This window comes from Procambarus clarkii, chromosome 41 (assembly GCF_040958095.1).
Source record: "Procambarus clarkii isolate CNS0578487 chromosome 41, FALCON_Pclarkii_2.0, whole genome shotgun sequence".
Classification (NCBI taxonomy): Eukaryota; Metazoa; Arthropoda; class Malacostraca; order Decapoda; family Cambaridae; genus Procambarus; species Procambarus clarkii.
In genome coordinates this window covers 23,907,169-23,931,854 of record NC_091190.1, presented here as the reverse complement: position 1 = coordinate 23,931,854, position 24,686 = coordinate 23,907,169, and the positions used below count along the sequence as shown (strand labels likewise).

The 24,686-nt window shown below is 47.6% G+C and overlaps 1 protein-coding gene across 1 annotated transcript in view; it reads left to right on the top strand.

Moving 5' to 3' along the window:
• LOC123761110 (variant surface antigen E-like) overlaps nt 1-17,428 on the top strand; it is a 19,169-nt gene extending 1,741 nt beyond the window's left edge. Inside the window, exon 2 of the mRNA XM_069339203.1 lies at nt 16,930-17,428. Within this exon, the coding sequence (XP_069195304.1) occupies nt 16,930-17,428 (499 nt within the window). The remainder of the gene's footprint in view (nt 1-16,929) is intronic.
• Nucleotides 17,429-24,686: the final 7,258 nt, after the last annotated feature.

The window sequence follows — 24,686 nt, the reverse complement described above, 5'->3', positions numbered from 1 at the left end:
GTGTAAAGTAATGAAATTAGGCGAAGGGAGCAGAAGGCTGAACACAAGGTATCATCTGGGAGGTGAAATCCTGCAAGAGTCAAATAGAGAGAAAGATCTGGGGGTTGATATCACACCGAACTTGTCCCTAGAGGCTCCACATCAAACATATATCATCAGCGGCATATGCTAGATTGACCAACATAAAAATTGCCTTTAGAAACCTGTGTAAGAAATCGTTTAGGACCTTATATACCACTTACGTCAGACCAATCCTGGCGTATGCAGCTCCAGCCTGGAGTCCATACCTAGTTAAACACAAGACAAAGATAGAGAAGATTCAGAGGTATGTCTTCAGACTAGTTCCAGAACTGAGAGGTATGAACTACAAGGAAAGGTTAAGGGAACTAAACCTCACGTCCCTGGAAAACAGAAGAGCATGGGGAGACATGATAACCGCCTACAAAATTCTCAGGGGAATTGACAGGGTAGACAAAGACAAACTCTTCAGCACGGGTGGGACACGAACAAGGGGACACAGGTGGAAATTTAGTACCCAGATGAGCCACAGAGACAGTAGAAAGAACTTGTTCAGTGTCAGAGTAGTTAACAAATGGAAATGCATTAGGAAGTGATGTGGTGGAGGCTGACTCCATACACAGTTTCAAATGTAGATATGATAGAGCCCAATAGGCTCAGGAATCTGTCCATCAGTTGATTGACAGTTGAGAGGCGGGACCAAAGAGCCAAAGCTCAACCCCCGCAAACACAACTAGGTGAGTACACAGCTAGAGGGTCTGGTAGCTGAGTGGACAAGGGATCTGGTAGATGAGAGGACAGCGCGCGGGACTCGTAATCCTGTGGCCCGGGTTCAATTCCCGGCGCCGGCAGACACAAATGGGCAGAGTTTCTTTCACCCTGATGCCCCTGTTATCTAGCAATAAATAGGTACCTGAGAATTAGACAGTTGTTACAGGCTGCTGCCTGGGGGTGTGGGGTGTGTGTGTGGGGGGGGGGTGAAATTAGTAGTTAGTAACAGTTGGTTGATTGATAGTTGAGAGACGGACCGAAAGAGCAGAGCTCAACCCCTGCAAGCACAATTAGGTGAATATACACACACACACACAATCAGAGAGCACTGAACATCTAGGGTCTGCTTGATGGGGTTCTGGGAGTTCTTCTACTCTCCAAGCCTGGCCCGAGGCCAGGTTCGACTTGTGATAACTTGGTCCACCAGGCTGTTGCTTGGAGCGGCCCACAGGCCCACATATCCACTACAGCCCGGCTGGTCCGGCACTACTTGCAAGAACCTGTCCAAGTGCCTCTTGAGAACATCCACATTTGTTCCGCCAATGCATGGTGCCAATGCATGGTCCAGTGGGGTTATCTTGAGATGATTTCGGGGCTTTAGTGTCCCCGCGGCCCGGTCCTCGACCAGGCATCCACCCCCAGGAAGCAGCCCGTGACAGCTGACTAACACCCAGGTACCTATTTTTACTGCTAGGTAACAGGGGCATAGGGTGAAAGAAACTGCCCATTGTTTCTCGCCGGCGCCTGGGATCGAACCCAGGACCACAGGATCACAAGTCCAGTGTGCTGTCCGCTCGGCCGACCGACTCCCAAAGGGTTAGGGTGGGTGAAGTCCAACATGCGAGTCGAGGTTGAGATCACAATCATGAATAATACATTTGGAGTGCCAATATTCAGTGTGTTGTGGGGTTGACTGACAATGGAGTCGTTCTGTGTCCTCAATATTTCAATTATTTATTTGTCATCAATTTCTCTCGATTTCATTGATAGACTTTTGCTCTCATTTATTCGGCCCGAGTTACAGGCTTTTCTTGCAGTTTTAATTCCCTATTTCAGCTGACCAGGGAACACAAACCCGGGTGTTGTAGCACGACCGGGCTCCCATCTGCCTCACACAAAACACTACCAAAGTGATGCGACTGGCTTTTAATCTTTACAATACTTTTAATTGTCTTTACGATCTTTTCAGATGTGACAGGAAACACAGGCTACAGGGGTGGGGTCAGCCTGTACATCACAGGCTACAGGGTGGGGTCAGCCTGTACATCACAGGCTACAGGGTGGGGTCAGCCTGTACATCACAGGCTACAGGGTGGGGTCAGCCTGTACATCACAGGCTACAGGGTGGGGTCAGCCTGTACATCACAGGCTACAGGGGTGGGGTCAGCCTGTACATCACAGGCTACAGGGTGGGGTCAGCCTGTACATCACAGGCTACAGGGTGGGGTCAGCCTGTACATCACAGGCTACAGGGGTGGGGTCAGCCTGTACATCACAGGCTACAGGGGTGGGGTCAGCCTGTACTGCTGACACACTCATCTGCACTGAGCTGCTAAACACCTCAGACAATATGATGGAAGTGTTGATAACCAAAATAGGAATTCTAAATGTGATGATTGTCCTTATATATAAATCACCAGACGTAAATCCTCAATAGTTTGAAGACCAACTTAGGAAAATAAAAGACTGCTTAGAAAACCTCACAAACACTGCCCCAACATCATCTTGCTTGGTGATGTCAACTTAAGTCATCTATAATGGACAAAAGTGGCAAATACTGTTATAGCAGAGAGTCCCAGGAAGCAGTCTGAGGAAACAGACAGACATACAAATGACCTCTTGCAGATGTGTGACATTAGATTTAAACCAGCAAATAGTAGAGCCAACAAGTAAAGGAAACCTCCTAGACCTTATTGTTACAAACAACGATGAGCTGATTAAGGACATAATAATTACAACTACTTGTTAGTTGAACAACTCACAACACAACATGTACAAGTCACTGGAGCCTCTACATGAATGCATCTGGCCGCGTCCTCACTCCCAGGGTGTGGCTCCTCACTCCCAGGGTGTGGCTCCTCACTCCCAGGGTGTGGCTCCTCACTCCCAGGGTGTGGCCTCCTCACTCCCAGGGTGTGGCTCCTCACTCCCAGGGTGTGGCCTCCTCACTCCCAGGGTGTGGCCTCCTCACTCCCAGGGTGTGGCTCCTCACTCCCAGGGTGTGGCCTCCTCACTCCCAGGGTGTGGCCTCCTCACTCCCAGGGTGTGGCTCCTCACTCCCAGGGTGTGGCTCCTCACTCCCAGGGTGTGGCTCCTCACTCCCAGGGTGTGGCTCCTCCACCTGTTGACGTACAATGAAATAACCCAAACCCGTGATTCGAAGTCACTCTGGTGGCAGTGGAGTTAAATCAGTTGCACTCTCTATTTCCTTTGTGCGACGGCTCAAACGGGTCGTTACTGGCTCGTTACTGGCTCGTTACCAGGTGATGGACCTGGACTCGTGTCCCAGGTGTGAGAGTCTTCCTCCCTCCTGAATCATGTTATGGTTCCGGGGATCAGTGTCCCCGCAGCCCGGTCTCTCACCAGGCCTCGTGGTTGGTTCCCTGATCAACTAGGCTGTTACTCGAAAACACAACGGTGTTTCTCTCATAAACACAATGCAATCACATGACCGTCTGACATCTAGGCGGTAATGCTGAGGCCATCTTATGGGGGGGGGGGGGTTTAGAACGCGTGTCCCTGGGATATTCCAGGCATGCCACCACAGTTCGATCCCATCGTATGGCCTCTCGTCATGGTCCAGTCGGTAGTGTGAGCGCACTACTGACAACGGGAAATCAGTGACAACGGGCAACAACAGACAACGGGCAACAACAGACAACAGGTGCCAAACAAAAGTATGAGAAATATAAATGACGTGATGTAACCCACAGGATCCCTCAAACTCCAACATTACCTCCCAGAAGTCTCTCTCTCATCTGTCATTGGTGTAAACAAAAAAAAAAGTTTATAAACTGTTTACAGTCATTTTCTCCGCAACAAGATTTAACTCTTAACAATCACCCCCCCCCTCCCCTCCCCTGTTTCCGGCCTTAGCATACACAATAACGCCACATCGAACATTAATGTAAACTCACAATTCTATATGCCCATCATGGTGCAGGCGGTACTGCGTGTGCCTGAGAAGTGCAGGAACGAAGGTTTGATTCTACTGTACTGCCTCAGTAATGTCTCAATCCTGTTGATCTTACACTCACACACACACGAGCCCGTTTCTACAGACTAATAAAAAGCTCCCGAAAGTGTGCAAGAGGGGCACAAAATATAAGGAAACCGTAAACCACAAAAGATCGCTGCGTCTGGCAAAACAAACTCATTTGTGGTGATTGTGGAATGTTTCTTTGGCTCCCGGATGCCTCACTCTAGATCAGGAATGACGTACTGGAATCTGTTGGCTCCCGGATGCCTCACTCTAGATCAGGAATGACGTACTGGAATCTGTTGGCTCCCGGATGCCTCACTCTAGATCAGGAATGACGTACTGGAATCTGTTGGCTCCCGGATGCCTCACTCTAGATCAGGAATGACGTACTGGAATCTGTTGGCTCCCGGATGCCTCACTCTAGATCAGGAATGACGTACTGGAATCTGTTGGCTCCCGGATGCCTCACTCTAGATCAGGAATGACGTACTGGAATCTGTTGGTTCTTGAGAGAGGTTCATCTTAGGGAGCTTTGATGTAATTCCCAGTGTGTGCTCGCTGACGCTCTGGCTAATGAACGCAGCTCTTTGACGACCCGTCCAGGGCGCCAGCACTCATGTGTGACTGTTGGCAAAGCCACTTATTCTCCTCCAGCGGCCTTGACAACACTAATATACACAAGAGACCTTAAATTGACAAACATTTCCCTCAAGAGACCTTAAATTGATAAACATTTCCCTGAAGAGACCTTAAATTGACAAACATTTCCCTCAAGAGACCTTAAATTGACAATTTCCCTCAAGAGACCTTAAATTGACAATTTCCCTCAGACCTTAAATTGACAATTTCCCTCAAGAGACCTTAAATTGACAAACATTTCCCACAAGAGACCTTAAATTGACAAACATTTCCCAAGAGACCTTGACAACTATTTCTCACCGCCACCATACCACCAGAACCCTTCTTACGATTCCTTCATTTCAAAAGTCTTCACACAAGTATTTCCCACCTGAGACACTGACACGACTTACATGCACAGAGCTCTTGAATTCTACAAATGTAAAGGTACCTAGAATCAAAGTACCTTGCCTTGCGGATACCTTGCGATGATTTCGGGGCTTAAGGTCGCCGCGGCCCGGTCCTCGACCAGGCCTCCTCGTTGCTGGGCTGGTCAACCAGGCTGTTGGACGCGGCTGCTCGCAGTCTGATGTATGAATCATAGCATGGTTGATCAGGTATCATTTGGAGATGTTTAACAAGTTCTCTCTTGAAGACTGTGAGGGGTCGGCCAGTTATGTCCCTTATGTGTAGTGGAAGCGTGTTGAACAGTCTCGGGCCTCTGATGTTGATAGTTCTCTCTCAGAGTACCTGTTGCACCTCTGCTTTTCAACGGGGGTATTCTGCACATCCTGCCATGTCTTCTGGTCTCATGTGATGTTATTTCTGTGCGCAGGTTTGGCACCAGCCCCTCTGTTATTTTCCACGTATAAATTATTATGTATCTCTCCCGCCTGCGCTCAAGAGAATACACATTTAGGCATTTTGAGCGGTCCCAATAGTTTAGATGTTTTACTCAGTAGATTCTAGCAGTAATGAATCTCTGCACGCTCTCCAGGTCAGCAATTTTTCCAGCTTGGAAAGGGACTGTCATTGTGAAACAGTATTCCACTGCACAGAGCACTAGCGTCTTGAATAGTATCATCTTTGGAATAACATCTCTAGTTTGAAAACTTTTTGAAATCCAACCTGTCACTTTTTTTTTTTTTTGCATTTGTGATACCTGGTTGATGAGAGTTCTGGGAGTTGTTCTACTCCCCAAGCCCGGCCCGAGGCCAGGCTTGACTTGTGAGAGTTTGGTCCACCAGGCTGTTGCTTGGAGTGGCCCGCAGGCCTACATACCCACCACAGCCCGGTTGGTCCGGCACTCCTTGCAGAAAACAGTCTACTTTTCTCTTGAAGATGTCCACGGTTGTTCCGGCAATATTTCTTATAGTCGCTGGGAGGACGTTGAACAACCGCGGACCTCTGATGTTTATACAGTGTTCTCTGATTGTGCCTATGACACCTCTGCTCTTCGCTGGTTCAATCTTGCATTTTCTTCCATATCGTTCACTCCAGTACGTTGTTATTTTACTGTGTAGATTTGGGACCTGGCCCTCCAGTATTTTCCATGTGTATATTATTTGGTATCTCTCTCTAGTCTCCTTTCTAGAGAGTACATTTGGAGAGCTTTGAGACGATCCCAATAATTTAGGTGTTTTATCTCGTCTATGCGTGCCGTATATGTTCTCTGTATTCCCTCTATTTCAGCAATCTCTCCTGCTCTGAAGGGGGAAGTGAGTACTGAGCAGTACTCGAGACGGGACAACACAAGTGACTTGAAGAGTACAACCATTGTGATGGGATCCCTGGATTTGAAAGTTTTAGTAATCCATCCGATCATTTTTCTGGCTGACGCAATATTTGCTTGGTTATGCTCCCTAAACGTTAGATCGTCAGACATCATTATTCCCAAATTCTTGACATGCTGTTTTTCTACTACGGGAAGATTTGATTGTGTTTTGTACCCTGTATTATGTTTCAGATTCTCATTTTTGCCGTACTTGAGTACCTGAAATTTATCACTGTTAAACATCATGTTATTTTCTGCTGCTCAGTCGAAAACTTTGTTGACATCTGCTTGTAGTTTTTCAATGTCTTCAGCAGAGGTATACTCTAGGTATACTGCAGGTAACATAATCAACGTGGGATCGCTCGGGTGTTTCAAGCTTAAGATAGACAGATGTATGAATGAGTCTGCGTAGATATATGGATATATACAGAAGCTGCCTCGTATGGCTTCACCGGCCTTTTGCAGTTTCCATAATTCTTATGATCTCTATAAAACGGCATACAAGACTATGAAGATGGCTAAGGTATACAGAGGAGCAAATTTCAAAGTGAGGAACATTAAAACGAGGGAACAAGTCGACCAACTCTACAAGCACAACGGACACACACACAAAACAAATATTGAGAGAGAAAGTTCAACATACACACACATTTTAAACCAATAACCGACAGCCCCGGCACACGGCCAAGCATGCCCAGTTACCCGGACAATGAAGGCCATACACACACAATATCCAGATCAACAGGGTCGTCAGCCGTGCCCCCCCCCCCACTCCTCCCACACACTCGCGCACGTAAACACACTTATATGCCCGATTCCACTCAATAAAATATATAAATTATTTGGAACGTTCAAATATTTTAAACCTGTATTCTCGAGAGCGCCGAGAGACATACAGTCATTTATTTATGCTTGGAAAATATTAGAGTGGCTGGTCCCAAACCTGCACACAGAAATAACATCACATGAGACCAGAAGACATGGCAGGATGTGCAGAATACCCCCGTTGAAGAGCAGAGGTGCAACAGGTACTCTGAGAGAGAACTCTATCAACATCAGAGGCCCGAGACTGTTCAACACGCTTCCACTACACATAAGGGGCATAACTGGCCGACCCCTCACAGTGTTCAAGAGAGAACTGGATAAGCTCCTCCAAAGGATACCTGATCAACCAGGCTGTGACTCATACATCAGGCTGCGAGTAGCCGCGTCCAACAGCCTGGTTGACCAGTCCAGCAACGAGGAGGCCTGGTCGGGGATGTTGATCTCCGGAACCAACAACAGATTGACACAAGTTAGGTAGACCTCCCTCTCCTAAGGGAGCCGCCCCTCACATTCCCACTCCCTTCCCTCCCCCCACACACTCCCTCTTCCATACAGAGGAAGATAGTAGGAGGATTCAAGATGACCTAAACAAACTGTAGGAATGGTCCACCATATGGCTACTAAAGTTCAACCCAAGTAAATGTATGGTAATGAAACTGGGTGGAGGAAATAGGAGGCCAGACACAGGATACCAAATGGGAGATAAAGTCCTTCGCGAAACGGCCAGAGAGAGATTTAGGAGTTGATATCAGGCCAAACCTGTCTCCTGAAGCCCACTTCAAAAGAATAACATCGACGGCGTATGAGAGGATGGTTAACATCAGAACTGTCTTCAGAAACCTGTGTAATGAATCTTTCAGAGCCTTGTATACCACGTATGTAAGACCAATCCTGGAGTATGCGGCCCCAGCATGGAGCCCGTACCTTGTCAAGCACAAAACGAAACTGGAAAATGTTCTGAGGTATGCCACTAGGCTAGTCCCAGAACTAAGAGGCATGAGTTACAAGAAAAGGCTGAGTAAACTGCACCTCACGTCACAGGAGCTCGGGGAGACATGATCACAACACACAAAATTCTCATGATAATTGACAGGTTGGACAAGGATGCATTATTTAACACGGGTGGTTACTCGCACAAGGGGACACAGGTGGAAGCTGAGTACCCAAATGAGCCACAGAGACATTAGGAAGAATTTTTTCAGTGTTAAGAGTAGTTAACAGATGGAATGCACTAGGCAGTGATGTGGTGGAGGCTGACTCCATACACAGTTTCAAATGTAGATATGATGGAGCTTGAGAAGCTCAGGAATCTATACACCAGTTGATTGACGGTTGAGAGTCGGGACCAAAGAGCCAAAGCTCAACCTCCGCCAGCACAACTAGGAGGGTACTAGTACCCCCCCTCCCCCATGCACCAAACATACCCCCCTGCCACGCTGTACACCCATAAAACCACCCAAAATAAATAGCCAGCAACTGTGGTATAAACTCCACTTTATGCCGGCCATAACAAGGAAGCACCGCGCGGTGATCCAGTGCGTCCTCCGACAGCCGCTACATTAGCGGGCCACGTGGCCTCGGGCCCACAACGGCGGCCATAACCATTTAACATTCACGACTCGCTCTCCATCACCTCCATCACCGATACATGTAATTAGCGGGGCTGGCGCGCCCGGCAACACCCTACAAACTATTTAATAACACCATCACCAGAATGATTACAACACCCAACACATTTTTGGCACATACCCGGTGTTTGTGCACACACACATACACACACACCCGGTGGTTGTGCACACACACACCCGGTGATTGTGCACACACACACCCGGTGATTGTGCACACACACACCCGGTGTTTGTGCACACACACATACACACACACCCGGTGGTTGTGCACACACACATACACACACACCCGGTGGTTGTGCACACACACACACACCCGGTGGTTGTGCACACACACCCGGTGTTTGTGCACACACACATACACACACACCCGGTGGTTGTGCACACACACATACACACACACCCGGTGGTTGTGCACACACACACACACCCGGTGGTTGTGCACACACACACCCGGTGTTTGTGCACACACACACACACACACCCGGTGGTTGTGCACACACACACCCGGTGTTTGTGCACACACATACACACACACACCCGGTGGTTGTGCACACACACACACACCCGGTGGTTGTGCACACACACACCCGGTGTTTGTGCACACACACACACACACACACCCGGTGTTTGTGCACACACACATACACACACACCCGGTGGTTGTGCACACACACACACACCCGGTGGTTGTGCACACACACACCCGGTGATTGTGCACACACACATACACACACACCCGGTGGTTGTGCACACACACACACACACCCGGTGGTTGTGCACACACACACCCGGTGATTGTGCACACACACACACACACACACCCGGTGGTTGTGCACACACACACACACACACACCCGGTGGTTGTGCACACACACACACACACCCGGTGGTTGTGCACACACACACACACCCGGTGGTTGTGCACACACACACACACCCGGTGGTTGTGCACACACACACACACACCCGGTGGTTGTGCACACACACACACACACTTTGTGTTTCAAGAGTAGATATGATAGAGCCCAATAGGCTCAGGAACCTGTACACCTGTTGATTGACAGTTGAGAGGCGGGACCAAAGAGCCAGAGCTCAACCCTCGCAAGCACAACTAGGTGAGTACAACTAGGTGAGTACACACACACACACACACACACCCGGTGTTTGTACACACACACACACACACACCCGGTGTTTGTGCACACACACACGGTGTTTGTGCACACACACACAGTGTTTGTGCATACACACACACGGTGTTTGTGCACACACACACACACACACCCGGTGTTTGTGCACACACACACACGGTGTTTGTGCACACACACACACGGTGTTTGTGCACACACACACCGGTGGTTGGTGTGTGTGTGTGTGTGTGTGTGCTCACCTAGTTGTGCTTGCGGGGTTTGAGCTCTGGCTTTTTGGTCCCGCCTCTCAACTGTCTATCAACAGGTGTACAGATTCCTGAGCCTACTTGGCTCTACAGTATCTTCATTGGAAACTGTGTATGGAGTCAGCCTCCACCACATCACTTCCTAATGCATTCCATTTACTAACTACTCTGACACTGAAAAAGTTCTTCCTAACGTCTCTGTGGCTCATTTGGGTACTGAAGCTTCCACCTGTGTCCCCTTGTGCGTGTACCACCCGTGTTAAAAGATTTTTTCATCATCTGCAAATATTGACATAAAAGACTCAACTCCTGCAGTCAATTCTTTACACTAATGATGAATAGAATGGATCCCAGCATCCCAGACACACACACACACACACACAAACACACACACACACACACACACACACACACACACACACACACACACACACACACATACACACACACACACACAGGGAGCCGGCGGCCGAGCGGACAGCACGCTGTACACGTGATTCTATGGTCCCGGGTTCGATCCTGGGCGCCGGCGAGAAACGATGGGGAGAGTTTCTTTCACCCTATGCCCTGTTATCTAGCAGTAAATAGGTACCTGGGAGTTAGTCAGCTGTCACGGGTAGCTTCCTGGGGGGGTGTGGGTGTGGTGTGGAGAAGAGAAAAAAAAGTAGTAGAAACAGTTGATTGACAGTTGAGAGGCGGGCCGAAAGAGCAGAGCTCAACCCTCGCAAGCACAACTAGGTGAATACAACTAGGTGAACACACACACACACACACACACACACACACACACACACACACACACACACACACACACACACACACACACACACACACACACACACACACACACACACACATCATCAATACAAGGTATGATGATGATGATACAAGGTATCATCTGGGAGAGGAAATTCTTTAGGAGTCAGAGAAGGAAAAAGACTTGGGGGTTGATATCACGCCAGACCTGTCTCCTGCAGCACATATCAAGCGGATAACATCAGCGGCATATGCCAGGCTGGCCAACATACGAACGGCATTCAGAAACTTGTGTAAAGAATCATTCAGAACTTTGTATACCACATATGTCAGGCCAATCCTGGAGTATGCAGCCCCAGCATGGAGTCCATATCTAGTCAAGGATAAGACTAAACTGGAAAAGGTTCAAAGGTTTGCCACCAGACTAGTACCCGAGCTGAGAGGTATGAGCTACGAGGAGAGACTACGGGAATTAAACCTCACTTCGCTGGAAGACAGAAGAGTTAGGGGGGACATGATCACCACATTCAAGATTCTGAAGGGGATTGATAGGGTAGATAAAGACAGTCTATTTAACACAAGGGGAACACGCACAAGGGGACACAGGTGGAAACTGAGTGCCCAAATGAGCCACAGAGATATTAGAAAGAACTTTTTTAGTGTCAGAGTGGTTGACAAATGGAATGCATTAGGGGGTGATGTGGTGGAGGCTGACTCCATACACAGTTTCAAGTGTAGATATGACAGAGCCCGATAGGCTCAGGAATCTGTACACCTGTTGATTGACGGTTGAGAGGCGGGACCAAAGAGCCAGAGCTCAACCCCCGCAAACACAACTAGGTGAGTACAACTAGGTGAGTACACACACACACACACATTAAACTGAGTGCCCAAATGAGCCACAGAGATATTAGAAAGAACTTTTTTAGTGTCAGAGTGGTTGACAAATGGAATGCATTAGGAAGTGATGTGGTGGAGGCTGTGGACTCCATACACAGTTTCAAGTGTAGATATGATAGAGCCCAGTAGGCTCAGGAACCTGTACACCTGTTGATTGACAGTTGAGAGGCGGGACCAAAGAGCCAGAGCTCAACCCCGCAAGCACAACTAGGTGAGTACAACTAGGTGAGTACAAGAGTTCTCACATTCTTGTACAGGCACCAGCACGCATAGCGTTTAGGACAGGTCCTTAATCCTAATTTTCTCCGGAATATGACCCGCCAAATTGGTTTAACAACCAGGTACCCATTCTCTGCTGGATGAACAGAGGCTTTAGTTAAGGATTAACACCCAGTTAATCCTCCCCGGCCAAGGTATGAACCCAGGCTAAATCGCTCGCGAAGCGCCGGGCGAGTGTTTTACCACTGCGCCACGGGAACTACATAAGAAATGGATTTAGCATTAAGCCTAGATTTAGAAATGCATTTAGGGTCGCGCCTGACAAATCTGACTGACTTATGGCAAGGTTACTAATATATGACAGGAAAGGAAAGCTGGGTTGACTATATTTTTCTAGACTGTAAAAGGCATTTCACATTGTTTCTCATGAAAGACTGGTGTACGAGATGGAGAACCAGACTGGGATAACTGGGACAACACTGGACTGGGTAAGGGAGTACCTGAACGACAGAAAACAAGAGTCACAGTCAGAGAGGAGGTGTCAAGCTGGAGGAATGTAACAAGTGGGGTCCCACAGGGCTCTGTCCTGGGACCGCTTAGTTGATGTGAACGACCTGCCCGAGGGTGTGAGCTCAGACATGTCAATGTTGGCAGATGAAGCAAAGCTGATGAAGAATTAAAAAAAAAAAGAGATGATGATTGCAGAAAGTTGCAGGAGGACCTTGACAAACTCCAGGAGTGGTCAGACAAATGGTTGCTAGAATTCAACCCTAACAAGTGTAAGGTAATGAAGATGGGAAAGGGAGATAAGTGCCCAGAAGGCATCTACACCATACAAAGAAGGTAACTACAAGAATCGGAAAGAGAGAAGGACCTAGGAATGGATATAATTCAGAGACTCACACCGGAGGCACACACACAAACAGGATATCATCAGCAGCATATGGAACGCTAGCTAATATAAGAACAACGTTTAGAAACCTGAATCAGGACTCCTGTAAGTCAATCTAGGCTACATTTGTTAGACCAATACTAGAATACGCAACACTGGCACGGACCTTCTGAAGCATACAGACAAAATTGAAAAAGTACAAAGGTTTGCAACAAGACTGTTGCCTAAGTTAAGAGTTTTGGCCCCAATCAGCGTTGGACCTCTCTACAGCGAACACCAGTTTTCTCAGGGGTCCAGTACCTTGGACCTCTCTACAGTGAACACCACAGTGATCTCAGGGGTCCAGTACCTTGGACCTCGCTACAGTGAACACCTAATACGTTACATTCATTAGGGATTTGGAATTTCGTTAAAATGCGACGCAATATTAAAAAAATTATGCAACGTATTATTTACGTTTTCTATGCATCGGTGTGATGGCTTATGTGGGTTGCTTGGGTTCATACTTTTCGTAGTAAAAAAAAAAAGTTATTTTTTTTATGGTGTGGTAAAACAAGAGAACGGGGCATTGTGAAACCATTTTACCAACCAATATTACAATGTTTCCTTCAATCACGCCGGAGTGGTCAATAATGCAGTAGTGTATGTGTAGGCCAACACGTTACTAACCACGCCCAGGTGGACAACACTACCATGTTGTTGGTGACCGTGATCAATGGGTAAACCCTTGTTGTAGAGAGCTGCGTCTCTGGCTGCTACCACTATCACCACCACTTATCACCCACCCCTGGTCACTTCCACGAGGCCACCACCACAACTACTGCCCCCCACCCCCCTGGAGACCACCACGGACGGGTAAACAAGTACACAGAGAATGACAAAGGTGTGTGTGAAGAACTCAACAAAAGGTTCCAGGAGGTCTTCACAATAGAACGAGGTGAGGTCACTGTGCTAGTAGAGGTGGCAGTAAACCAGGCGGCCTCGGAAGGATTCGAAATTACGAGAGATGAGGTCAAGAGGCACCTGTTGGATCTGGACGTGAGAAAGGCTGTTGGCCCAGACGGAATCTCACCATGGGTATTGAAAGAGTGCGCAGAAGCACTTTGCTTGCCACTCTCCATAGTGTATAGAAGGTCACTGGAGACGGGAGACCTGCCAGAAATATGGAAAGCAGCTAATGTGGTCCCAATATACAAAAAGGGTGACAGACAAGAGGCACTGAACTACAGGCCAGTGTCCTTAACTTGTATACCATGCAAGGTGATGGAGAAGATCGTGATACATAACCTGGTAACACATCTGGAGAGAAGGGACTTCGTGACAACCCTTCAACATGGGTTCAGGGAGGGTAAATCTTGCCTTACAGGCTTAATAGAATGCTACGAACAAGTGACAAAGATTAAGCAAGAAAGAGAAGGCTGGGCGGACTGCATTCTTTTGGACTGTCAGAAAGCCTTTGACACAGTATCCCACAAAAGGCTGATGCATAAGCTGGAGAAACAAGCAGGAGTAACTGGTAGGGCGCTCCAGTGGATAAGGGGTACCTAAGCAATAGGAAGCAGAGTGTTACAGTGAGGGGTGAGACCTCAGATTGGCGTGAAGTCTACAGTGGGGTCCCACAGAGCCCTGTATTCGGACCTATTCTGTTTCTGATATACGTAAATGATCTCCCAGAGGGTATAGACTTATTCCTCTCAATGTTTGCTGACAACGCCAAAATTATGAGAAGGATTAAGACAGATGAGGACTGCTTGAAGCTTCAAGAAGACCTAGTCCAGCTGCAGGAATGGTCAAACAAATGGTTGTTAGAGTTTAACCCAAGCAACTGTAATGTAATGAAGATAGGTGTAGGGAGCAGGAGACCAGATACAAGGTATCATTTGGGAGATGAAATACTTCAAGAGTCAAAGAGAGAAGGGAAGGGAACTATCAGGAGAAAGCACTAAGCCATTACGACTAAATAGCACTGGGAAGGGGTCAGAATAAGGATTTGGGATGGGACTGGGGGAAAGGAATGGTGCCCAACCACTTGGACGGTCGGGGATTGAACGCCAACTTGCATGAAGCGAGACCGTCGCTCTACCGTCCAGCCCAAGTAGTTGGACTTTCAAAGAGAGAGAAAGACCTGGGGGTTGATATCAGGCCAGACCTGTCCCCTGAAGCCCCTATCAAGAGGATCACATCAGCGACATATGCCAGGTTGGCCAACATAAGAACGGCATTTAGAAACTTGCGTAAGGAATCATTCAGAACTTTGTATACCATTTATGTCAGAATAATATCAGAGTGTGCAGCTCCAGCATGGAGTCCATATCTAGTCAAGCATAAGACTAAACTGGAAAAGGTTTAAAGGTTTGCCACCAGGCTAAAACCGGAACTGAGGGGTATGAGCTACAAGGAGAGACTATGGGAATTAAACCTCACGTCACTGGGAGACAGACGAATTAGGGGGGACATGATCACCACATACAATATTTTCAGAGGAATTGATAGGGTAGATAAAGACAAACTATTTAACACCAGGGGCACGTGCACTAGGGGACACAGGTGGAAATTGAGTGCCCAAATGAGGCATCTCTTCTTGAGATGATTTCGGGGCTTTTAGTGTCCCCGCGGCCCGGTCCTCGACCAGGCCTCCACCCCCAGGAAGCAGCCCGTGACAGCTGACTAACACCCAGGTACCTATTTTACTGCTAGGTAACAGGGGCATAGGGTGAAAGAAACTCTGCCCATTGTTTCTCGCCAGCACCTGGGATTGAACCCAGGACCACAGGATCACAAGACCCGCGTGCTGTCCGCTCGGCCGACCGGCTCCCTCTCTCCCTCCCGGCATAGAGACATTAGAAAGAATTTTTTCAGTGTCAGAGTAGTAGACAAATGGAATGCATTAGGAAGTGATATGGTGGAGGCTGACTCCATACACAGTTTCAAGTTTAGATATGATAGAGCCCAGTAAGCTCAGGAACCTGTACCCCAGTTGATTGACAGTTAAGAGGCGGGACCAAAGAGGCAGAGCTCAACCCCCGCAAGCACAACTAGGTAACTAGGTTAGTACCACTGCCCCCCCCCCTGGTGGTCACCACCACCACTGCGTCCCCCCCCCCCCCCCGGTGACCACCACCACCACTGCCCCCAGGCAAGCAGCACCAACCAGGCCGGGTCGGGCTGACCAAAACGTAATATCAAGCCAGTCGGGATTTTGCAATAGTCGATGCTTCGCCCCGGGTGTAACTCAGCCTCACTTTTATTACTTCCTTTTGTATACTCTGCCTCCACTCTTCTCCCACAAAATTCCGTTGGTGATGCCTATGATTCTTCCCGATAACTTGAAGCCATTTTCAAGGTTGGGGTGGAGAGGGGTAGTGATGACACCCTTCACCAGAGAGTAAGGGGAAGCTGGGTAGACCTTGTGACCTTGCCGGCAAGTTTGGCTCCTGACAAGGTCACTTGCATTATGGCTGACGACTGACCAACACTTACCTGAAACAACCACACAAACTTGTCCTCGGTGAATGACTTAGTGACTGCTACAGAGTGTCGTATTCCCTAGTTCGGTGCAATATGATTCAATATAATTTTTAAGAACACCACTCGGTCTTTATATAGCGTGATCATGCTTCGTGGCGAGTTGACCAGATAGATCAGGATGCCCCTGGTGCCAGCTTGATGCCCCTGGTGCCAGCTTGATGCCCCTGGTGCCAGCTTGATGTCCCTGGTGCCAGCTTGATGCCCCTGGTGCCAGCTTGATGTCCCTGGTGCCAGCTTGATGTCCCTGGTGCCAGCGACCCTGGTGCCAGCTTGATGCCCCTGGTGCCAGCTTGATGTCCCTGGTGCCAGCTTGATGCCCCTGGTGCCAGCTTGATGTCCCTGGTGCCAGCGACCCTGGTGCCAGCGACCCTGGTGCCAGCTTGATGTCCCTGGTGCCAGCGACCCTGGTGCCAGCGACCCTGGTGCCAGCAACCCTAGTGCCAGCGACCCTGGTGCCAGCGACCCTGGTGCCAGCGACCCTGGTGCCAGCGACCCTGGTGCCAGCGACCCTAGTGCCAGCGACCCTGGTGCCAGCGACCCTAGTGCCAGCGACCCTGGTGCCAGCGACCCTGGTGCCAGCAACCCTGGTGCCAGCGACCCTGGTGCCAGCGACCCTGGTGCCAGCGACCCTGGTGCCAGCGACCCTGGTGCCAGCGACCCTGGTGCCAGCGACCCTGGTGCCAGCGACCCTAGTGCCAGCGACCCTGGTGCCAACGACCCTGGTGCCAGCAACCCTAGTGCCAGCGACCCTGGTGCCAGCGACCCTAGTGCCAGCTTACCTTACAGCAGCAGGTGGTGGAGACTCCCCGCCTCCTCACCTGGGATGAGTGGTCTTAACTCCACCTCTTCTTCTCCCGGACACTTTAGTCGTCATCACGACAAGTACATCACAGTGTAGTAGAACATTATTTTGTTATTACGTCGTAACCTTAGCGTGGCGTTAGTGTCAGACTAAGACACATCTCAGTCTGCAAGTGTTAGTAAGCATGTCTTCTGCCCTCATCAGTTGATGAGTGTGGCACACGTCCGCCCTCTGATGAGTCGTGGTGTGCGAGGGACTGTGCCATTAGTGTGCCATTAAGGACAAAGCTCGCTGCTGCCGACGTAATCTCATCAATTTGTAATTATTTCTAAGACCGCAAAGTTAATTACGCTTTGCTACATCAGCAAAGATGTGTTATTGATGAAGCTTACCCTAGGGTCCACATCTGGTTGGTCAACCAGACTGTTGGGCGTGGCAGCTCGCAGCCTATGAATCACAGCCGGGTTGATACTGTACCTGTTATTACCTTAGCATTCTTGTTACACGCTTTTGGTCCAGGACCATCTACCCTGCCTGTGTGAGTCATGAGTCCGGTCAGAGACCGGGCCATGGGGACATTGGTCCCCAAAACCAGAACATATACACACGAACGAAAGAGAAGGAGAGGGAGAGGGAGGGAGGGAGGGAGAGAGAGGGAGAGAGAGAGAGAGAGAGAGAGAGAGAGAGAGAGAGAGAGAGAGAGAGAGAGAGAGAGAGAGAGAGAGAGAGAGAGAGAGAGAGAGAGAGAGAGAGAGAGGGAGGGAGAGAGAGAAAGAGCTCCCTCTCTCTCTATCCCTCACTTATCTCTCCCTCTCCCTCCCTCTCTATCCCTATTTCTATCTACCCGTCTCCCTCTCTATCCCTCTCCCTGTCTCCAGTCGACACCACACTACTCCCTGTGGAGTAGTGTGGCGTCGCAGTCCCGAGAGAGATCCGGAGCTTAGGTCATTAGCCATAACATCAGCGTCTTCCTAAACCAGTTCATCCCAGCCTGAACCTTCACATTGTTCCTCGTCTTTCAGATCTACAACACCCGGGTCACCGGCCCAGTACACCCCCCCCCCCCTCACAACACCCAGGGCCCGGACCCACACACACTTCGGACGCTCAATGCAGGAATTTAAAGATGTTATTTCCAGCAGTGACTCGAGAAGGGTGACCTTTAGCGTCAACACGCTCACGTGGGGCTCAGATAGTGTCAACACACAATTCTCCCCGTACGAATCCACTGATCCATGGCACTGACTTTTGACTTCGAAAGAGGCACTCAATCAGTGTGTCTTCGCGTGGTGATTTAACTACAGCTGCAGTTAGCCAATGAATTCAAACGAATTCATTCATTCAGTCTCTCTCTCTCTCTCTCTCTCTCTCTCTCTCTCTCTCTCTCTCTCTCTCTCTCTCTCTCTCTCTCTCTCTCTCTCTCTCTCTCTCTCTCTCTCTCTCCCTCCCTTTCTCTCTCTCCCTCCCTTTCTCTCTCTCCCTCCCTCTCTCTCTCTCTCCCTCTCTTTCTCTCTCTCAATCTAGACTAACCTGAATAACAGGGTAGATACAATGGTTGCGCTGAATTCTCTTACCTGAAATAAAGCAAAGAAACATATATTAGCGAAAAATTACAATTATCTTGTTCAGGCTTTCGTAAATGCCAGGTAGGTTGACATGTGGGATGTCCAAGTAGGTGGGTAGGCCAAGACCGTGGTCCACACCCACAACAACAACACGCCTAAAACAGCATTTGGTGAACTTGTGTCTGGACAACTTATGACTGACGCCCGTTGAGCGTCGCATGCAAGTGTTTTTCTTCTACAGTGTAGAAGACTTCTATGCGTGTGGACAGACTGGTGTTGTGTGTGTGTGTGGTAGCTGGAGGGTGGTACCTTGTGGGGCTCGAGGGTACCTTGTGGGGCTCGAGGGTACCTTGTGGGGCTCGAGGGTACCTTGTGGGGCTCGAGGGTACCTTGTGGGGCTCAGGTGCGACCCATCAAGTTACACCCATCAAGAAGCATCAACCATCACTATATCGCATAGCACATCAACATTTTCGTAATGCAGTACACCTCAACCTCAATGTGATGCAGTACACCCCAACCTCAATGTGATGCAGTACACCCCAACCTCAATGTGATGCAGTACACCCCAACCTCAATGTGATGCAGTACACCCCAACCTCAATGTGATGCAGTACACCCCAACCTCAATGTGATGCAGTACACCCCAACCTCAATGTGATGCAGTACACCCCAACCTCAATGTGATGCAGTACACCCCAACATCAATGTGATGCAGTACACCCCAACATCAATGTGATGCAGTACACCCCAACCTCAATGTGATGCAGTACACCCCAACCTCAATGTGATGCAGTACACCCCAACATCAATGTGATGCAGTACACCCCAACATCAATGTGATGCAGTACACCCCAACATCATAATGTTGGTAATAATAATGTCTGACGACCTAAATTTTAGGGTCGTCAGACGTCAAATTTTTACCAAGCAAATATTGCGTCAGCCAGAAAAATGATCGGATGGATTACGAGAACTTTCAAATCCAGGGATCCCATCACAATGGTTGTACTCTTCAAGTCACTTGTGCTGTCCCGTCTTGAGTACTGTTCAGTACTCACTTCCCCCTTCAGAGCAGGAGAGATTGCTGAAATAGAGGGAATACAGAGAACATATACGGCACGCATTGTCGGAAAATCCGACACCATTTAATAATCATACAGATAATAGCTGTATTACCAACAAGTTACCCATAGAAAACGTAACTTGTAGTGGAATTACCGTCTAAAGAAAACGGGATATCATCACCACATACTATTATAATTCACCAGCTATTCTGCTGGGAATTGTTCTTAAATACATTAGTCTTTGGACTTTACCATCATAAAAACATCTTATATAAATTAACTTAATTATCAATATTAAAGTAGAGTAAATGTGACCCTTCTATCACTTTCTGAAATCTGGACAAAGTAGGCCAGGCGTGAGTGAGGAAGGAGGGCAGCCATTGTTGTTTATATTGAGACCAGAGGCTCACACGGGAGCAAATTCGGCTCCTGTTAAATTTACTTGGACGTAGTGTTATGGAACCCAAAGGTGTACCATTGTCAACACGCTGTCTACAAATTCAAGTTAAGTGTCTATCCGAAACCCGTTTATCATTCATTTATGGCCATTAATGTCAGGATATAGGGTTAGCCGGTTAGATCGCGAAATCGCCTCAAACTAAAGGTAATTAAGCCAGGTCTTTAATGTTCCATGTACTGTATAGTGTTTTCTCTGATATAGCTTGTCATATATAGGATTCTGGCTTCACAGCTAGCGCACTTTTGACAGGTCAAGACGAGGATGCAAGATTATGTGCACCAGTTACTGGGTGATATGGAAGCTACCTCAAAGAGGATAATTTGGTGTCTACACCCTAGTTATACCTGGTGGACTAACCTGCTGTACTATAAGATAAGGAACCTCTTCAATGTATGTAGTTACTGTAGTTTGATTGGCTGCATATATATAAACTAATAAACCCCCCTTAATGTGTAGAGGATCGATTTGTGAGATTATGAGGTTATTGCAGAAATACAGTCCACTTATCATTATACAAATTGCTATCGAAGTATATAAATTAACGTAAATATAAATTCATATAAATTAAATAAATATAAATCTCACAGGTCGGTTCCCACACGCATAGACGAGATCAAACACCTAAATTACTGATATCGTCTCAAAGCTCTCCCAATGTACTCACTAGAAAGGAGACGAGAGAGATACCAAATAATACACACATGGAAAATACTGGAAGGTCAGGTCCCAAATCTACACAGTAAAATAACAACGTACTGGAGTGAACGATATGGAAGAAAATGCAGAATAGAACCAGTGAAGAGCAGAGGTGCCATAGGCACAATCAGAGAACACTGTATAAACATCAGAGGTCCGCGGTTGTTCAACGTCCTCCCAGCGAGTATAAGAAATATTGCCGGAACAACCGTGTACATCTTCAAGAGAAAACTGGACTGTTTTCTAAGAGAAATTCCGGATCAGCCGGGCTGTGGTGGGTATGTGGGCCTGCGGGCCGCTCCAAGCAACAGCCTGGTGGACCAAACTCTCACAAGTCAAGCCTGGCCTCGGGCCGGGCTTGGAGAGTAGAAGAACTCCCAGAACCCCATCAACCAGGTATCATCAATGTAACGCAGTACACCCCAACATCAAAGTAAAGCAGTACAGTGTACTGCCTTACTTAAATAATACTTTAATAATAAATAATATTAATAGGCCATAATACTTTAATTAAAGTATTATGGCCTATTACCTAGGCCGTAATACGCCAGGCATCCTTCAGTAATGGTTGTACTTAGAATAACTATTTTTCGAACATGCACAAATGGACACCATAAAGTTCACCTTCTATTATTGAATTATCTTAAAAATCGCACTGCATTGTATGCATGTATATTATATATATATATATATATATATATATATATATATATATATATATATATATATATATATATATATATATATATATATATATTGGTGTATACTGGCAGCAGGTTTTCTTTCAAACATGTTTCATTGAATATGACCGCATATTCCGTATTTATTATTTTCTGGTTTAGGGCTTCTATCCCTCTAACTATTTTCTTAGCATCAGGGCTTAATTGAAATAGGAGTTCTCCAAAACTCATTTTCGTACTTTTAAGGTGAAGAAAAGAAGTGATTTACTATAGAGTGTATTACACTTATTTGTATAATTTGCACGACGTTTCGAACCTCCATGGTTCATTCTCAAGTGAACAGATCTTACAATACTAGTTGATTTTATACCCGCATTAGGTCAGGTGATAATACAATGAAGGTGAAAACATGGGGGGATACATAAGGGATAAACATAGGGGCTGCAGAAGGCTTATTGGCCCATACGAGGCATCTCCTATCCAAACACAAAGATTAATCCAGTGTAATTGGCCTGTTATGTTGGACATTGTCTTCTGTGTTGGCATCGATATGTTCTTGTCTTGTCCTTACTCTTATATATATATATATATATATATATATATATATATATATATATATATATATATATATATATATATATATATATATATATATACATAGGTGAGGTGAGCCTTACTGAAATGTAAGGCTCACCTACCATCACAGCGAACAAAACTGAGTAATAAAGAGTGAGAAGGGAGAGGAAGCAAGAACTGGGAGGCTGCCAATACTATACATGGGCCGTTATGTAAATATGAACACGGGAAGGCATAACCCAACACCCGGATATGATCACCCAAAAGAAACAGGAGAATATAACCAAATAAACCCCAACACAACCTTTGTGTGTAGCAGCAGCAACCCTTTACCGTCTCACCCTTCCCCTAACCTGCTCCCTATCCCTCCCTTCCCTTCCCTTCCCTTCCCTTCCCTTCCCTTCCCTTCCCTTCCCTTCCCTTCCCCAGCTCTGATCCCTATCCCTTGCCCTCCCTGACCTTTCCTTGTGATTACCTTGGGATGATTCTGTGGATCAACCTCCCCGTGGCTTGGTCTCTGACCTGACCTTTCGGTTGCCGGTCTGGTCAATCAGACTGTTGGACGCGGCGGTTAGCAGCCTGACGTCAATCACAGCTTGATTGATCAGGATTTTTTTCAAGATGTTTATCAAGTTATTTCGAACACCGTGAGAGGTCGGCCAGATATGTGTAGCGGGAGTGTTGAAATGTGTAGAGCCCTTCATGTTGATAGAGTTCTCCCTTAGGGTAAATACTGCACATCCTGCCATGTCTCATTATCTCATGTGATGATGTTTCCGTGTGGAGGTTTGCAACCAGTGAATCTAATATTTTCCAAGCGCAAATTATTTTGAATATCTCCCGTCTGCGCTGTCCAACCACTTGGACTGGACGGTAGATCGACGGTTTTGCTTGATGCAGGTCGGCGTTCAATCCCCGACCGTCCAAGTGGTTGGGCCCCATTCCGTTCCCCCGTCCCATCCCAAACCCTTATCCTGACCCCTTCCCAGTGATATATAGTCGTAGTCCCTTGGAGCAATTCCCTCCCGTCTTCCCTCTAGAAAATACAAATTCAAACATTTTAAGTCCCAATAATATAAATGTTTTTCCGTGAGGATTCTAGCAGTAAAGGGAGGCAATAATGTATTTTAGCAGTAAAAGGGACATCTGGCATGGTTTCGTTTCCCTGAAGCCGTGTTGTTGTTGTTGTTTGCTTACAAACTTAATTATATTTCGGTGTGCAATTAGTCTTAACCTTATAAATCTTGCAAGTACTTTGCATGGGATGCTTGTTAGCGACACGTCTTGTTAGCGAGGGAGCCGGTCGGCCGAGCGGACAGCACGCTGGTCTTGTGATCCTGTGGTCCTGGGTTCGATCCCAGGCGCCGGCGAGAAACAATGGGCAGAGTTTCTTTCACCCTGTGCCCCCTGTTACCTAGCAGTAAAATAGGTACCTGGGTGTTAGTCAGCTGTCACGGGCTGCTTCCTGGGGGTGGAGGCCTGGTCGAGGACCGGGCCGCGGGGTCACTTAAAGCCCCGAAATCATCTCAAGATAACCTCAAGAATACGACACTGATCTGTAGTTAAGTGCTTCATTTCTCTCTCCTTTCTTGTAGATAAGCACCACATTTGCTATTTTCCAGCAGTTTCCAAGAATTTCCCCCTTTCTAAGTGACACATTAGAGATTAGTGCTAGAGGTTTGCTGAGAGCCTGCGGCCCTTCTTTTAACACCCATGGTGATACTCTACCTGGCCCAGTAACTTTAGTTACATTTACTGATGCTAGTTGTATCCTTACTTCCTCCCCTGCTACCTCAGTATTTAATTCTATTTATCTGGGTTTTTGGAGACTCGAACCGTGGACCGAACAGTGAGTGGTCCAGGGTTCGAGTCTCCTAGAGCCCTGGTGAATGGAGTGTTTAATTCTACGGAAGTGTGGAGGACAATTTCTCAATATTTAAGTCTCTCGCCAGGGACTGTCTCCTTATCTATCTCCTTATCTAGCTCCTTATCTGGGAGGTGTTCAGGCTCAGTAGTGAAAACCGTCAACATCACCACTATCAAAAGCTTACACATTCATCATGCCCAGTAAAGCTTATCTTGAGGTTATCTTGATATGATTTCGGGGCTTTTATTGTGTCCCCGCGGCCCGGTCTTCGACCAGGCCTCCACCCCCAGGAAGCAGCCCGTGACAGCTGACTAACACCCAGGTACCTATTTTACTGCTAGGTAACAGGGGCACAGGGTGAAAGAAACTCTGCCCATTGTTTCTCGCCGGCGCCTGGGATCGAACCCAGGACCACAGGATCACAAGTCCAGCGTGCTGTCCGC